This window comes from Marmota monax, unplaced genomic scaffold (assembly GCF_021218885.2).
Source record: "Marmota monax isolate L192 unplaced genomic scaffold, Marmota_monax_Labrador192_F-V1.1 WCK01_AAM20220418_F8-fsc00081, whole genome shotgun sequence".
Taxonomy (NCBI): Eukaryota; Metazoa; Chordata; class Mammalia; order Rodentia; family Sciuridae; genus Marmota; species Marmota monax.
Genome location: NW_026695234.1, coordinates 3,334,978 through 3,352,838, shown reverse-complemented (window position 1 = coordinate 3,352,838; position 17,861 = coordinate 3,334,978). Strand labels below are relative to the sequence as shown.

Here is a 17,861-nt window from a genome sequence, read left to right as displayed (position 1 = left end):
GATAGATCTGAGGAGGTGGAGAGATGCAGTAATTAGTTATCTATGTGGGTCCATCTTTAAGAGGACTGTACTGAAGATAAATTTTCAGATTTTGAATATACAGAGGCTAATTGAACCCATGGAAATGAGTGTAATATCTTAGGAGCTAAGTATGGTGACAGCTTTGTTGGTGAGGCTGTAGAACAACAGTGTAGGTACTTTCTAATGTATTGTTTGGAGGGTAAAAAGATAAAACCTAAGGGAAATTTGGCAATGTTTGTCTAAATTAAATGCACATACCCTTTGACCCATTTCAAGAGAAATGAACAAACAGACTTACCGGAATGTTTATGGCAGCTTTATTCATAACAACTAAGAATTCATCAGATGGAGAGTGGATAAACCAACTGTGGTGTAGTCATAAAATAGAATACTGCCAGGAGATAAAAAGGAGTGAATCTCACATTATGCTGATTGGAAAGAAACCAGACACAAAGGAATACTTATATATAAATAACTATTTATATAAACTTCTAAGAGGCCAAATTAATCTATGGTAGGAAAAGTATCAGAAAAATGGGAATGTGGAGGTTAACTGGGAAGAAGTAGAAGGAAACTTTCTGGGGTGATGGTAATATTTCATATCTTGATAGAAGTTTGAATTGCATGGGTATATGCATTTATCAAATATTATGTAAAGATACACTTAAAATATGTGCACTTCACCTTATTAAATTTTACTTAAAGAACTCTACACAGATATTGAACTTCTGTTTATGAAATGCATGCTGCAGTATTTAGGGGAGGTGTATACTTAGATCTATGATTTTGAAATGCATCCAAAAGACAAAATGGATTGATTTGATAGATACAGGAAGAATTGATGGATAAATATGTAATAAAACAAAACAAGTGTTAATTGTGGAATGTAGGTAGTGGGTATGCAGGTATTCATAACACAATTTCAAACTTTTCTGTGTATTCGGAAATTTCATAATGTTGAAGAAAAATGCACATAACCTTTGATTCAGTGTTTTTATCTGGAAATTTATCCTGAAGATATATATGCACAAGTGTACAAAGGCATATGTTTAAGGTCTTTCTATTACAGTATTATTTGTTATTAGAGAAGACTGATAGTCACCAAAATGCCTATTAGTAAGAGGTGATTAAATTATAGTTCATTCAGTTAAATATTATACATAGTCTTTGAAAAAACATGAGACTTATCTCTATATATGTGCTAATATGGAACAATCTCCAAAATATATTTCCTATCACCTACCCCTTCTAATACACACACACACATGAAATACATATATTAATCTGCCAATTGAATGAAGAATACCAGAAAAATAGATGTGTGAATATATTATACTACCACATCTTAAAAGCGTGTGTATACACACATAACACACACGGTTGTATATACATGTATTCTCTTTGAATAAGATTTTTCTTAATGGCCATCCAAGAAATAGATATTAGTGCTTTCTTTAGAGACAATTGGGAATAGAGAGAGGGCAAAAGAACAGGGTTGTTTGCCATACTAACCTTCAGAAATTTGTACTATCTGTATGATTTACATATTCAGAAGTATAAGATGGTTAAAGGCCAATGAGTTTGAAAAGAAGATTGAGAAGGGACAGGCAAGGAGGAGGAAGGAAAACTATTCCTGAATGTTTTTCTGCAAAATGCCTTTCGTATTTAAGAAATTTTATGCAGGTTATTTGAATGTAAACTTTATTCCACTTTCAAGACAGAGAGTGTTAATAATAGTTGAATATAAATGGTATGTGTTATGTTAATAGAGTATAATAATGCTAAAGCCAAAGAGGTGTTTTAAGAAAGAATGGTTGTTAGTTATGTCTAGTGTTGCAGTGAGCTCAGTTCAACACAGATTAATTATGTCCACTTGATGTGGAAACAGAGAGGTCATTGATGACCAAAGCAGTAACCTTGGCTCCATCCTGATTTTCAGCGCTTGGAAGATTATCAGCGTCGCCTTGATACCTCCAATCTGAAGTTATCAGAGTATCCAAATGTTGAAGAGCTCAGGGTGAGAGATGGTCTAATCATAATTTTAAAAATAAAATAGAATGTACTAAAGACCTGGCAGGTAATTAACATCTTAGTGGGAATATTCATCACTTGAAGGAGTTCTATATCATAGATTATCTTTATTTATGATTTTATTCTGCTTTTTAAATGTCTTATCTGTGTAAGAATTATTTTTGTCTTTAGATCATTTTGTGAAAAACTATAATTTTACATGACAGGAATTGTCAGGAGACTAAGGAACACTAATTATTAGTAATATTACTGTATTCTTTCTCTCTCTCTTTTTTTAAACTATTTATTTATTTATTTATAATGGTGCTGGGCACATGCTAGGCAATCACTCTACCATTGAGCTACATCCCTGGCCCATTTTATTATGTTCTATAGCTTGTTTACTACAAGAACTTTCCAGATGATTGAATAAAGCAGAATAACTTAATTATTTTTCTGTGAAGCTCTTGAAAAATATAAAAACTTGAAACCATTGCAGGAATAATAGTATTTTCTAATTGCATCACTTGTATGTGGACTTTTATACTAATAAACTTTTTAGGCGCGATGAATCTTTTTTATACCATTTCATTAAGTGGTTGTTTTGGCAGATTCGTTTGGTGACTATTTAAAATAGATTTCTGTGTCACATGTAACAGTTTATCAAGAAGCATGCTAATGTACTTATTCCATTGACTTCCAAAAAGGTTTTCCGAGAGCTGCTAATGCTAAAAAATGATTCTCTTACTAAAAAGCTACTGATTTTAGAGTAAGCATGAATAATAGTACTTGGACTTTTCATGGTGAATGCTGTGCCTTAAAGCTTTATTTGCAATTAGAACCTTTGAACTCAGAAGCCTCTTATAGATAAGCATGTACATCACCCTCATCCGGTTATTGCAGTTAAGAGATGGATTGGGAATGAGTTGGTTTACTGCTTGTAATTTCGTTATCATAAGCTATTATCTCTTTGGAGTGAGAGTTGAAAGATAATACTCTTGAATGTTTTTCTCCAAGATGCCTTTCCTATTTAAGAGATTTTATGTAGGTTAATTTTTTTAAAGTTTTTTAAAATTATACTTTAAATTGTTTTGCACACTGGGGACACACACACACACACACACACACACACACACAGAGGGTGCGGGGGAGGGGGAGAGATAGAGAGAAGCAGGTTACTTGAATGTAAACTATTCCATTTTCAAGACAGAGAGCATAATAATAGTTGAATGTAAATGGTATTCATTATATTAAGAATGTTTTGAAAAGAAACAGAATATTATACAGAATACCTTCTCATTGAGTGCTTGGAAATAATTTGCGTGTAACTTTCTTTTCTTTGGCAGAATTTGGATTTAACAAAAAGGAAGATGATTCATGAAGGACCATTGGTTTGGAAGGTGAATAGAGACAAAAGTATTGGTGAGTCTGATATTATCTGTCAGTTTTGAGAAGAGTGGAAAAAGGAAAAGAATAAGAATTTCATTTTACCAAAGGGAAGAAGAAAGAACCATTTACAATTTTCCCTTAAGAGAGTTAGCAGTGCTATTTAGAGGACTTCTATTTGTGTTATTTGTTATATATATGTGTGTGTGTGAAATATTCATTTAGGAATGCAGCAGAAAACTTTTTCATGATTCGGTCCCATTTCCATCATTATTGTATTCTAATGAATCTTTATAATCAGCTTTTTTTTTAGACCATTACCTCTCAAATTATATGTGGTGAGAGAATATTGTTCTTTAGTTCTATTGGTTACAGACTCACTTTGGTAAAATACAATAAAAATTAAAAAAGAAAGAAAGAAAGAAAGAAAGAAAGAAAGAAATCACAGGGCTGGGGATATTGTTCAATGACAGAATGCTTACCTAGCATGAGTAAGGCCCTTGGTTGATCCCCAGTACAGAGAGAAAGGAAGGAAGAGAGGGAGGGAGGAAGGAATACCAATGTCAATTTTCAAATTTATTAGCTTTATCAGAAATAAAATTTCTCAACCAGGTACAGAGGTGTGCACTTGTAATCCCAGTGGCTTTAGGAGGCTGAGGCAGGAGGATTGCAAGTTCAAGGCCGGTCTTAGCAACTTAGTGAGGCACTTAGCAACTCAGCAAGACCCTGCCTCTAATAAAATATTTAAAAAGGGCTAGGGATGTGACTCAGTGGTTAAGCACCCCTGGGTTCAATCCCCAGTATGGAGAAAAAAAAAATTTCTTTGTGACATTCTTTTAAAGTTTATTAAACATATCTCAGTTTCTGTACTTATTACCTTTTCTACATCTTTATTTCTAGATCTGTACACATTGCTGCTGGAGGACATTCTTGTTTTGTTACAAAAACAGGATGATAGGCTGGTGTTAAGGTGTCATAGTAAGATTCTGGCATCTACAGCTGATAGCAAACACACATTTAGTCCTGTCATTAAGTTGAATACAGTGTTGGTTCGACAAGTGGCAACGGGTGAGTATGTCCACCAAAGGATAGTAACCTCCAGATGAATTATGAAGTTGCATCAGTAGTCACTGTTGTTTAATTAGCACAATTGGCTATTCTTAGGCAAATGAAATACAGTTTATTTACTGTTTAGAAAGGAAATTTAAAGTTTATACCCCCAAATTACTTGGGATGCCTAGATTCTCTGAGTGATTTCTGCATTTAGAAATTTTTTTGCAGTTATTTTGGTCTTTATTCTGTGTTCAAATCATTGATAAATGCCAATGAAGATAGTGCATTGAGAGGTAATCCCAATGAGAAGACTTTCATTAGAGTGGTATGTTTTTTGATAACTGAAGAGGTGTGTGTAGTTTGGGTTTATTAAAGCCAGTTTAGGTTGGCAAGTTGTATTTTAACTGTATTACAATGATCCTTTTCAAAACTTGTTAGTTATATGAAGGCAAAGTAAATTTATGATATCTTTTTTCTCAATACTCACTGAATGTTATTGACAACTTAGCAAAGGGGCAATTCAAAATAAATGCAAAAGAATAATAGCATTCAGTTTAGTAATTTAGATTTTGACATCTTTTTCTAACTATTGTGGAATTTAGTGTTAATTTTTATAATCTTTGTTCTATTGAAGTGTAACATATATAGTAAAACATACAGTAAGTTGCTCATAATTAAAATGTACAGCTTGATGAATTTTTGCAATGTGAGCATATTCAACCTTTATCTAAATTAAGACCCTAGAAATATCCCTTATGAACTCTCTAGATCATATTAGTAAGTAAGTTTTGTTTTGTTCTTTTCCAGACAACAAAGCTTTATTTGTCATCTCCATGTCAGACAACGGAGCCCAAATTTATGAATTGGTGGCACAGACAGTCTCTGAAAAGACTGTGTATGTATTAGATTTAGCTTCTTTGTTCTAATTAACATTTTTTATTATCCCAAGGATAATATTCCATGAACTTGTTTTTATAATAGACTTTATAAACCAAAATCTATATTGAAACTAAGCACTTCTTCTATATCCTTTTTTTTTTTTTTTTTTTAATGTGGTGCTGGGGATTGAACCCAGGGCCTTTTGAATGCAAGGCAAACACTCTACCAACTTAGCTATATCCCCAGCTCTCCTCTATATTCTCTTAGAAACATTCCTCTAAGAACTTGTTCCTTTTAACATTGATGTCTTTTGATTCTGTTCTATTACAAGTAAATTTTCTAAAGAAAAATTTCTCAGAAGTATCAAGTGAATTGTTTTACTGGGTAATATGCCCATGTTGTTAGAATTTTCTTTCAAGGGTGATTTTGGAATCTTAACTTAATAGTGTGTTGCCAGAATAATAGTCTCTGGCAGAGTGGGGAGTTTTTGGTTCGGTCAGTTTGGTTTTTGTTTCACTTTTATTTTTGCTTTCTGAGTGTATTTCTTTTTTCCTTCTTGTATTTTGGATTTCTTTCAAACTTCACGAAGCTGGCAGGACCTAATCTGTCGAATGGCTGCATCAGTGAAGGAGCAATCCACAAAGCCAATTCCATTACAGTCACCAGCTTGCGAGTAAGTGTTCCCTAGTGTTGTAATAGGACTTATTTTGTAGTTTGGGTTAGAAAAGAGATGGGTAATTCTTATATTTGTTTGCAGTGATGTTTAGGTACCTCATGAAGCTGAAAGATTGTTGTTGTTGTTGTTGTTTTCTTCCTACAGAGGAGACAATGATGAAGAAGAACCACCAAAATTAAAAGTAGAACAGCATGGCATTTCAGTCACTGGTCTACAAAGTCCAGGTAAACTTATCTCTTAGGATAAGAATGGGGGCTGAGGATGTAGCTAGCTAAGTGGTAGAATGCTTGTCTAGCATGCATGAGGTTCTGGGTTCAGTCCTCAGCACCATCAAACACAAAAACTGATAAGAATGAACAAATGTAGCCTATTACCTATTGAAATTACCTAAAGAAAGTTTGAAACTTTTGGTTTACACAGTTGCTGGCATCAGCTATACAATTTAACAAACTCAACTTGTAAACTTTCTGTGTGCCAGTATAACATTGCTTTATGTGCTGTGTATTTTACTTGATGCTTTGTAACTTATGTGCTCTTTTTTTCTAAGTATTTTCTGAATGCTTCATGTTAAAAGTTAAACTTTTTGTTGAAATATACTCTACCTTTTCTGTTCCACTAAACAGACAGAGATTTGGGATTAGAGTCTCCCTTAATATCATCAAAACCTCAGTCTCATTCACTGAGTATCTCTGGGAAATCAGAGGCAGATGATCTTTTTGTGACTGAGGGACAGTTTGCAAAGGAACAGCATACAGATGGGACACTAAAGGAAAGTGGAGAAAATTATCAAATAACAATCCCAGATCCAAACTTGCCTGTCTCAGAAGAACGGTGGGCATTGGATGCACTAAGGAATTGTAAGTTCTATTCATAAATTACTGCAGATACCTATTAAGTACCAGCATTCTATAATGTACTGAACAGCCATTTAGGAAGAATCCAAAGGTGTTTAAACTTTTCCCTTCAAGATATTTACAGTCTATTTGGAAAGATGATAGAAACCCCTACCCACCCTACCTGTACCTTTTTAAGGAAACATTCAAACAGTAACAATGCAGGTATGTCAGAATTGATTTGGGTTAGAATGATCAGAGAAAGGCATTAGAGAACAAGAAAGATGTGATTATTGTCTTGAAGGATGGGTAAGATTCAGACAGGTGCATAGAATAGAAGCCATTTAGACCAGAATACTGGTAAGACCAAAAGCATCAGCAGGAAACTGTGCAAGTGTTCAGAGACAGTAAGCAGACTAACTGGCCTATGGTAGAGGCTGTAAGTTACAGGACTATGGGAAAAGTTGAAAAGATAAAAAAAATGTGCTGTTCAGCCTAGCCATTGTGAACTTTGAATACCAAATTGGGCACTCTATACTTCAAGGATAGCATATTACCATGTTTTAAGAGCCTTTTCAAACTACACATATTCTTCTACCTTTCTCATGGAAATTATCATATTATCTACCACAGATTATTGCCGCACACAAACCCCACTCTATTAATTGCCCCCTTCCCTCTCTGGACTGGTTGAGAATCACTGTTACAAATAGGAAGATACATCTCTCAGGTGTAATAAGGTGGGGAAAAGTCCAAGAACAGTTGGTATAGCTGTAGAGAACCATTTGAGGTTTTTAAACTAGGGTATAAATGAAAAAAGATTAATTGAGCTAAAAATCATACAAGGATTTGAAGAGAAAGAGGCTTGGAGTGATATGCTTACTAAGTAAGTTATTATAGTAGTCCGGATTTGAGCCTGAAAGGGTTTGGACTAGAATGGTTTTAGGAGTAGAAATGAAGTTAAGGAATCATTAAATACTTAGAGCGTTTGACTTATTTGGATGTGAGGGCAAAGGAAAGCAAAAATGTAAAGATAATTTCAATATTCTAGTCAGAATACCACCTTCCCTACCTCTTTTTGCCCCACTTGATGATTTGGCACAGATTATGGGCTCCATTTTAAGTCATGTCAACATTTAGATAATGAGTGGCAAACCATTCAAGAGAAAGTGAGTAGCACAAAGTTGGCATTTCAGGGAGATATTTGAGTGTCAACACCATAAGAATTCATGACACCTCTCAGGAAGTGAATGTAGTGAAAGACAGAAGAGAGGGTTAGACACTCAGACACATGTGGAAACTAATTTCCTAAAGAAACATAAGATAGAAATTAAGCCCAGGATGAAAGTAGGAAATTAGCTAAAGTTATTTAAAAGCTAAGGATTGAGCCCAGGGGCACTTAACCACTGAGCCACATCTCCAGCCTTTATTTTGAGACAGGGTCTCATTAAGTTGCTTAGGGCCTCTTTAGGTTGATGAGGCTGGTTTTGAGCTTACATCCTCTTGCTTCAGCCTCCTGACTGCTAAATTACAGGTATGCACTGATGCGCCCTTCTAGTCTTGGTGATCTCTGATAGTTTGACTAACATTGCCCTAGAACTCTGTCATTGTACGAGTGACTTCAACATAAATTTATTAGTTCATTCATAGTTTAATTGGTTCTTATTTTCTACAACATATAGAAGCTATACAGCTAGTAAGATAATTTTTAAAAACCAGATGAATATCTTCTTATCTTTGGAAATTAGATACACTACTACCAAAAAATAGGAATTAAATTATTACAGGGCAATTTTATTTTCTTCTTCACCATGTAGGGAGATTCTTTGTATTATTAATAATGATAAATGTTCTATGTGGCTAATAAAACTAGAAAAAATAATGCCTATGTATATAGTGTTCTCCTGGAAAAATCAGAAATTTTAGCTTTTTTTGTTTGTCTAGTTTAGACAGCCTTTCAACATCCTTAAGTACCTTTTGAGTTTTAGTCCACTTATATAGAAAACAAAATAGAGACATGATGTTGGTGTTTGGGTTTTTTTTCTAAAGAGGAGTACCTCCCTATTCATGATGCTTAACTCTTGTTGAGTCTAGTTTAATGTTAACTCATTTGTAGAAGATGATGCTTTTTTTTTTAAGGTTATTGTATAAAATGGGTATTTTGGCAACATGTTATTAAAAGGTGCTTAGATTTGGAGATGATTGGAAACTCAGCTAACTGATTCTGGCTGTCTGAGGCTATGGTTATAAATATGCTTTCCTTTTTTTTTTTTTTTTCTCTTTCCCCCATTCTAAATCTTTAGTGGGTCTGTTGAAGCAGTTGCTGGTACAGCAGCTAGGTTTGACTGAGAAGAACACTCAGGAAGACTGGCAGCGTTTCCCAAGTTACAGGATAACCTCTCAGGGGGTGCAGGCAGATAGTGAAATCCAGAACTCTGAAAATACAAAGGCTTATCCTGGTGAAGGACAGATGCCCTTTAGAACTGGAACTGGTGACATTGCAGCTTGTTACAGTCCACGGACTTCAACTGAATCTTCTGCTCCACGGGATTCAGTGGTACTGGCATCCCAAGATAGCCAGGCAAGTAACATTTTAGTAATGGACCACATGATTATGACCCCAGAGATGCCTGCCACAGAGCCAGAAGGGGGTCTTGATGAGAGTGGAGAGCACTTTTTTGATGCCCGTGAAGCACATAGTGATGATAATCCATCAGAAGGTGATGGAGCAGTTAAAAAGGAGGAGAAGGATGTTAATTTACGCATCTCAGGCAAGTTTCTTTCACATTTAAACTTTGATTTTGATTATTGTTAATGTTTTGTATGCTGGAATGAATGTTATTTGTGTTTGCATATATGCCTACATGTGTATAGTACATATTCCTCATTCAATAAATAATTCCTGAATCTACTTATACCAGACCTCATGCTAGGGGCTAAGAGATACAACAGTATATAAAATGCAGAAAAAGTCTCCTCATGAAGCTTGAGTACTAGTAGGGGAAAGAGTAATGGTAAATAAGAAAACAAATTAAGGGCTGGGATTGTGGCTTAGCAGTAGAGTGCTCACCTAGCATGTGTGAGGCCCTGGGTTTGACCCTCAGCACCACATAGAAATAAATATATAGAATGAAGGTATTGTGTCCAACTACTTCTAAAAACTAAATGTTAAAAAAAAAAAAAAAACAAGTAGATGTCAGATAGTGAGAAGCATTAGAAAGAAAAATGTTGGGATACAGGGGTACAGAGTAATGAGGCAGATAGGGATTGGAAAGAGGACCTCTGTCAAGTAGTACCTGATTAAATGAGGGAAAAGCCACGTGGATACCTGGGAGCAGTGTTGGCGCAGAGAGCAGAGGAGTCAAAGCTGCATGTCAGGAACAGGCTTTTTGTATTTATGGAGGTTTTACAGGGCAGGAAGAAAACGGTAAGAAACCAAGTAAGAGAGGTATTTGGCAGGGGAGGTGGTGACAAGATCATATAGGGACTTTGTTTTTAGCTCTAAACTTTTAAAATGCCAACTAATATGAAATTATTCACAGGTTACCTTGAAAGCTTGCCAGGTTTAGCTTTAATCTGAAGTGAGAAAATTCTGATGGATTTAAAACTAAGCTTGGGTGTTAATGGCTTTTCCCTTTGTTAATAGCATTTCAGATTGTCAGCATATAACCCCGTCTCTATTTTCTATTTTCTGATGTCCTGATAGCAGTACTAATCTCATCTAACTATTCTGACTCCATCAATAGGAAACTGTTTGATCCTCGATGGCTATGAAACGGTGCAGGAGAGCTCCACAGATGAGGAGGTTGCTTCCTCATTTACCCTGCAGCCTGTGACAGGCATCCCTTCTATGGACTCCACTCACCATCAGCAGCATTCTCCCCAGAATGCTCATTCTGATGGGGCAGGTTCGCCATTCACCCCAGAATTCCTGGTCCAGCGGCGCTGGGGAACTATGGAAGATTCCTGTTTTGAGATCCAGAGCCCCTCCTCTTATACAGATTCACAAAGCCAGATCATGGAGTACATTCATAAGATAGAGGCTGACCTTGAACACTTAAAGGTACTTCCCACTTGAGCATCCACAAGACTTGATTATAAGAAACACATTTATCAGAGAGGATGTATGGAATGACTGAAATGCTCATGTTGATAAACTTTTTCAGGTTCTAAAACCATATGTTTTCTTTGACCATTTTCATGAGTAAGCATGGATAAAAAGCTAAGATCGATACTGTTTATTTTGTGACAAATCAAAAAGAATAGAAAAAGTTGTAGTTCTATAACTATGGTTTATGTGGGTTTCTCAAGAAGCTTAAAGTGCTTGGGGCAGCTGGCTGCCCTCCATCAGATGACAGTAACAGTAAGCTGAGCTGGGTGGTGCTTACACAGTTGTGAATCTCAGCAGGGAAATGCTCTGACTTGCTGTAACCTGTTAATTATCTGTGACTCACTAAGTAATGTTGGTAGTTTCCCAGATGCCAGGATGGGTAGAATTGGCTTCAGTGGCTTCTGTAATCCAGAAACTTGAACATTAATGCAATTCTTTAAAACTAGTAATTGAAGTTATTACCGTTTCAAAACTGACTTGTGTGGCCTATTCAGGTTGAGTAGGACCCTATTCAGGTTGGCCCCTAGTAGACAACACTACTAGAGCCCACGTGCTTTTTCCTGACATCGTTTAGTTGGAAGGCTTTAGGGATAGATTTAAAGTGTTCTTAGCCTTTTAGCTCAAGACTGGTCTCCCTTAGCTTTTCTTTTAATTTCATATGATAGATTTTCACCTCTTCATATGATTATATGTGATATCATCCTATGGCTGATGAGATGAGATAGCCAGAAAACCACTGTGGGCAAGTTGTTTATATAGTTTATGCCACAGGGGGTGGGGCCATTTTCAGGGTGACTCCTGTGATAGGAGAATTGCCTTTACTGGGTATCCCCCTCTGCTTTCATTTTACATGGGAAAGTTTTAAGCTATTAATTCAAGGAAGAAATGGGAAAAGGAAATTTACTTTTTGCCCCTGCTAACAAAATTTGTTTTTCTTATAATGTCCAAATGAAAAAACTGTGGTTTTGTTTTACAGAAGGTGGAAGAAAGTTATACCATTCTTTGCCAAAGGCTGGCTGGATCAGCCCTCACAGACAAGCACTCAGGTATGTGAAATTATGGGTTCCCAACTTTAGCATCATCCTGCCTGAACAGTACATTGAATGAAATGATTTATTATTCTTTAAAATGAAAACCTTCCTAGATTCCATTTCTTTTCTGTCTTTAAAAACTATTTGTTTTTAAACATCATAAATCAAGCAAAAGCTCTTGTCTGCTGACTCTGCTATTCTTTCTTGCAAAAGAACTGCAGTTGTCAGTTCCCATGCTATACTCTCTTCCTTCTCTCTCTCCACCTTTTCGAAAGCAGAAGGTGGAGCTGTGGGAGGTCTGGTAAATCACAGATTCAGGGTGAGATGTGCTGGTGTGACTCCCTTATATGGAGGGTTGTTCCTCAGGTCCTGCTGTGCTTTCATGCCTCTTCTGACAGGGACAGTGTCTCCCCTTGACTGCGGTTGGGTCTGTTCAGTGCAGCAGTTTATATTTATTTGCTTGTATGCTTTTGGGTATGCTTTTATGCTTTTTTGATTCAGAAACAAATGTATAACCATGCCTACAGATTTCATGGTATTCTTTGCAGTGTTCATTTGTTTTTAAGCAGATTTCCACATATCTTTATGTTTTCTCAGATAAAAGTTAAAAGCTGAGTGTCCTGGAGGTGACTGCAGGTTGTTGGATTTTGAGCATTGGCCTTGTATCAACCACATCCTGGTTCCAGTGTGGACACAGAGAGAGTGTGACAGAGGAACTGCCTGTGAACCACTTGGGATTAACCATGTCCTGAGGTGCCCAGAGCAGGACTAGTTCGTCACAGTCTGGCAGCTGCACTGGTCTGTCAGTGAGGGAACGTCTATTCTCTCACTCTCCTCTCCTCACTGTCGGAAAGTCGTTTTGATTCAGAACAAAAACCAAATGTATAGAGCTTTGGGTGTAGGATATGAAATTGTACTTAGACATAAGAAAAAGAAAATCAGATGTATTTATTTGACTTCATCCGTATTTGAAAGCACATTTTAATTTTTATTTGCCTTGTTTTATTTTAATTGAGTAGTGAGAGTTCTGGCCCTTTGTATTTAGTACACCCAAGGATCAATTGCTCCTGAAGTGAAAAGGTCAGGATGGGGTATTAGGAGGTTGGGTAGAGAGGAGATGAAGCAGAGGGAGGAAAAGCATCTTATCTTCACTAATTGTGTTCCATACTCTCTGCTGTGCAGCAGGCTGATTTTCTGAGGGTCACCTCAAAGGCATGGTGGTCCCTATGTGCAGAAGATGTGAGCTATGTGCTGCCCAGAGGTCAGAGAGTAGTGGGCTTCCTCCTACCTTAATGCAAGCACTGCTTCTCTGTAGCTGGAATATACCCCCAATTAACAGGAATCCTCAACATACTAAATAGCAGGCACTTGAAAATGGGTGTATTCTCTTCTGTTGTCATCTTTTCTAATGAGGGTTGGGATTTGGGAGGGAGAGGAAAGCAAATTTTTTATTTTCTTGACTATAAATTTGTTATTCTTGGTATTGTTTCATTTTTATAATTCTACATTAGACTTTGGCACTTGTAAAATCATTCCTGCAGATTAAGCAGGAAGTAAGAACAAATAAATGGAAATGCTTCAGTGGTGGTGGGGGTTGCTAAGGAAGGGTGGGATGGGGGTGGGTAAAGAGTTTGGGAAGGTTATCTAAAATGAATCACTACTGAGTTGAACCATGGCTATCTTAAGCCACGGGTACTGCTGATTATAAGGCCAGTAAAATATTAGTACCTGGAGGTTTGACTCTAATTTTTTGCACTGATGGTGCCAAAGGGCTCTTTGAGTCACGAGGAGAGCCAGGGTGGAGTGAAAAAGATGTGGTGGAGGAGGCAGAACTGCTCACACCAGCTCCAGAATCACTTCCTCTGACCTCACTGCCACAACTCTGTCCAAACTGGGCCATGACTGACCTTAGGAATTGCAGACCAGAGCATACACTGGATACTGCAGGCAAAGTGTTGGTAACTGCCTGCTCTAGGATGAATAGCAGTATTGGCAGCACCTACAGAGGATATATATGTCAGAATTATAACTTGAGAACTCCTTCATTTATATTGGCTTTCTGTGGTTTTCTTTGTACATTAGGTAAATGTATTTCTGGAGTATTTTGCCAACTAAAATGAATTCATTTGTCAAAGTTGTAAATTCTGTTAATAAAGAAGGAGTTCACTCATTGTTCACATCTTTCAGTAGTGCCCTCTGAACTCTGTGGGTAATCAGGATGTAATTTTTTTCTTCGCTGCAGCCCCCTTCCTCAAAAACAGAAGCTTTCTCACCACAAATGGTGAGGATTCCCAACTACTTCTATAAACACCACTACAACTTAACAAGCTTATTTATCTGCATCCAGATTCCTGTTTCTGTCCTTTCAAAACTGATCTATGTTTTTAGGTAGATCAACTTGGATCTTTGTACCTCATCTATAAATTGAAATTATATTTCAAGTCATAGGCCAAGTATAATTTAACTCAGAATGAAATTGAAAATGTTTAGAGGCAGAAGCTAACAAATAAGTGAAGCTTGGAATTTGGAACTTTTCTGTATCTCTTAGGAGAAGCAAGTAGAAACCAAATGGTTACATTGTGCTGCTGGAAATAGTGTAGTCACTTCCAATAAAAAGGGTTAAACCTGTAGCCACTTGACACTAAAACCTTCAGGAGAAAGACACTACAGGGTCATTACATAATTCTTTAGCACTCAAGAAGGTTGTAAGTTAGCAAAGTTTGGGTTTCTCTTCTAGTTCAGCCAGTATTTTGTTCTTAGTAATTATTTACTTCTCTTTTCTTGCAATTTAGCCTTTCCTTGGCTAAACAGGCCTAACTGGAAAAATACTTTGACTGTAGCTCTAGTACTTTGAAATACATTCATGCCCCAAGATAAAGTTAATTCTGAAATCCATCCTACTACTTTTAGTGTTCTTTTGACCTTACCATCCTAATTTCTTCCCTTCTCCTTCCTAACCTGACCTCCCACACTTTGATTTCATTTTGGCCATTATAATCACATCTGTTTGACTTTCATATTATATCTCTCCCCCTTCAGGGAAGATAGAATTAGATATTCCTCCTGACTTTGAGTGAAATTGGTTACCATTAAAGGATTTTTCTCAAAGTTACATAACTAGAAGTTGGAATCTGCTGTTGTACTGAGGAGTGTGATGGAGGCAGACAACAACCTTCCCTAAGCCAGAAAGTTACATGTTGGCTATGGAAGTGACCTGCACTGATACTCTGTTCTCTCCTGTGGGCTTACTGGCTCTTTTACTGTTAAGTGGCAAATTACATTTGGAGGGTCTCCTTCCTTTTTAGAGAATAGACTTAATCAAGGCAAATCAGCAATCCCCCAAAGTGCTATAATTTAAAATCAGATTATTGCCATGACCGTATGTTTTTGTGTAATTTAAAATCAGCTAACTTGAACTTCCTGAGCTATGTTGACTTTTAGAACCTAAATTGTAATTCTTACATTGCATGGGAGGTAGATTTCCTAAGATTTTTGGCTTTCTTTCCCACAAAACAACTTCTAATGACTATTAGGATGAATCCCCTTTTAAAAATTTTTGTTTGTTTGTTTGTTTTGGGGGGAGAAAGAAGTGACTGTGGTAATACAGAAGAAAGGCCTTTTTTTTCCCTCTTTTAATTATTTAGAAGCTAAAAGAATTACATTTCCTGTGAGTTTTCTTTTACTCGCATCTTTTTTTTTTTTTCTTTGATGTTAGTAAACTTGGCACATTTCTTGAGGTGTTGGTATCTCACACTGGAAGTCCTCTTCTCTGAAGTTGATATGATGTTATTTGGAACTACTAGAGCTTTGGTCATGGTTTCCTTTCCTGCATGTCACAGAGGGCACCATTGAGAACTGTGTGCATAGGACCTCAAAATACAAAATTAGCAGGAACTTATAGCAGCTAACTGTGGGCTAGCCTACCCTCCCCCCAGTAGTACAATTTTTGTTTTTTAAATCATGTTTTTCTGACATTTCTGCACCCTTTTCAGAGTGATCTGCAAAATTATTCTTCCTTTAAGAAGAGTTCCTTTTGTCTTGTACCTTATGCCTTCCCCACTGGAACTGAGGGTTTTGATAATAAATTAGTAGGAAAAAAAAAATGTTCTTCCTAGAAGGAAGCCTCCCTGCCATTCCCAGGTGCCAACTGCTAAGCAGGTATACTGCAAAAATGGTAACTGTAACGTGCACACTGTTGGTTATTTTTAATAAGCCTCTTCCTACTAGAACATTTTATTTTCCTTGTTCACCATACAATCATGTACTCTTTAACAGAAATTGCTTTTAAAAAATCTGGAAATATCTTTTAAAAACTTTATTAATAATCATGTATTTTTACTGATCACATTTTGAAATGCCTAAAAGACTTTATTGTTCTAATTATCCAGATGTACCTTTGTAAAATAGCTCTTTTATGAACTAGCTGTTAAGGCTGTATGTTTCTGGAACAAAATATTGGTCATCTAAAATCTTTCTGTTTTCTGGGGTTTGGGAAAATAGAAAATAAGAGTTCAAATATTAAATAAGCTTAAAGGAACCAGTATGTGACTTTTTATTTGAACACATTCTTCATTTACCTTATACAATTTATTTAGAGAAGTCAAGGAGTCAAAGATCCTTTAACTAACTCATCTTACTGACGGTGACTCTCATACATCTTCCCACTTGTTGGAGCATGTTTCCTCTGGTTGGTTGATCTCTGTAACGTGGACTTCCATGCTAATGATTACCCTAGCACTGGTCATGGTTTCCTTCCCTGCATGGCACAGAGGGCACCTAGAAGTGGGGCAGCTTTGTTGCTGTTTTTAAAATATATTTATTAAGACATAATTCATACATCATACAGTTCTTCCCTTTAAAGTATATACTCCCATGGGTTTTGGTATATTACATTATTAATTTCTTAAAATTTTGGTAAAATATATGTAATATAAAATTTGCCATTTCTACCATTTTTAAGTGTACAATTCAGTAGGATTAATGGGCCAGCTTTTATGGTTCACTTGAAGATAACTCTAGTTTAATACTACGTACATGAAAAATATGATGTCTTTATTATCATTCCTATCACCAGTGCTGAGCTTCCTAACTTACCAGTTTTTCTATGCTTTTAAGGTGCCATTTCAACTTAGAAAGCTCACTGACTTTTGGTATTTTCTGTATTTTGGTTTGGAAATAAAGTTGTAATTTGACTTATTTTGAGATAGTGTTTTAGTTTTCAGGCATTTAGGGGCACATTTGGCTGGTAGACCTAAGCAGCATAACAAAAAATGCCATTTTAATATTTTGTAAGATCTTTTAAACCTATTAAAAATTAAGATGAGTTAAAAGTTAAGTATGTAAATATTTATACTCTTAGCTCTGTAAGAAATGAACTTATTTTACTCTTAGTTCTGTTTATAAGCATGTGTGTGTGTGTTTGGTAAAACAAATAATATAGCATTCCTATTTGCTCTCAGCCATCTTCTCATGGAATGGAGAAAACAAAACTGTTGGCATTTGAGCAGTCACTTCTACTTTTTATTGCTCTCTTTCAAGCCAAATGACAGTTTTACCAAAGGTTTAATACCAATTTCAAAGATAAGAGGCTCTACTCTTATTTTTAAACTGTGTTTAAAAGTTGCCTTTTAATGAAATTTGATGTCATCTTGATATTTTATGATGAAATATTACAAATAGCTAGATTTAAGTGTTTCCCTCCCTCTACCCCTGGAATGTCAGCAATAATTCTTTTTACTAACTGAAAACACTCCCTCAATTTTAGCTGTCAGGGAATCTGTTTGTTTCCACCTGTTACTGTTAGTGAGAAATCATCATTCCTTACGCACTGGCAGAGGTCTTGGTTTGAAAGCATTAAGGTA

The 17,861-nt window shown here is 36.2% G+C and overlaps 1 protein-coding gene across 10 annotated transcripts in view; it reads left to right on the top strand.

Moving 5' to 3' along the window:
- The window catches only part of Arhgef12 (Rho guanine nucleotide exchange factor 12), a 159,005-nt gene extending 142,468 nt beyond the window's left edge, over window positions 1-16,537 (top strand). For all 10 annotated transcript variants that reach the window (XM_058577129.1, XM_058577128.1, XM_046438586.2 and 7 more), the window contains 11 exons: window positions 1,961-2,038; window positions 3,378-3,453; window positions 4,318-4,485; window positions 5,278-5,365; window positions 5,939-6,022; window positions 6,170-6,249; window positions 6,649-6,882; window positions 9,162-9,629; window positions 10,605-10,921; window positions 11,946-12,015; window positions 12,598-16,537. In XM_058577129.1, coding sequence (XP_058433112.1) covers window positions 1,961-2,038; window positions 3,378-3,453; window positions 4,318-4,485; window positions 5,278-5,365; window positions 5,939-6,022; window positions 6,170-6,249; window positions 6,649-6,882; window positions 9,162-9,629; window positions 10,605-10,921; window positions 11,946-12,015; window positions 12,598-12,608 — 1,674 coding nt within the window. In that variant the 3' untranslated portion in view covers window positions 12,609-16,537. The remainder of the gene's footprint in view (window positions 1-1,960; window positions 2,039-3,377; window positions 3,454-4,317; window positions 4,486-5,277; window positions 5,366-5,938; window positions 6,023-6,169; window positions 6,250-6,648; window positions 6,883-9,161; window positions 9,630-10,604; window positions 10,922-11,945; window positions 12,016-12,597) is intronic.
- The last annotated feature ends 1,324 nt before the right edge of the window (window positions 16,538-17,861 follow it).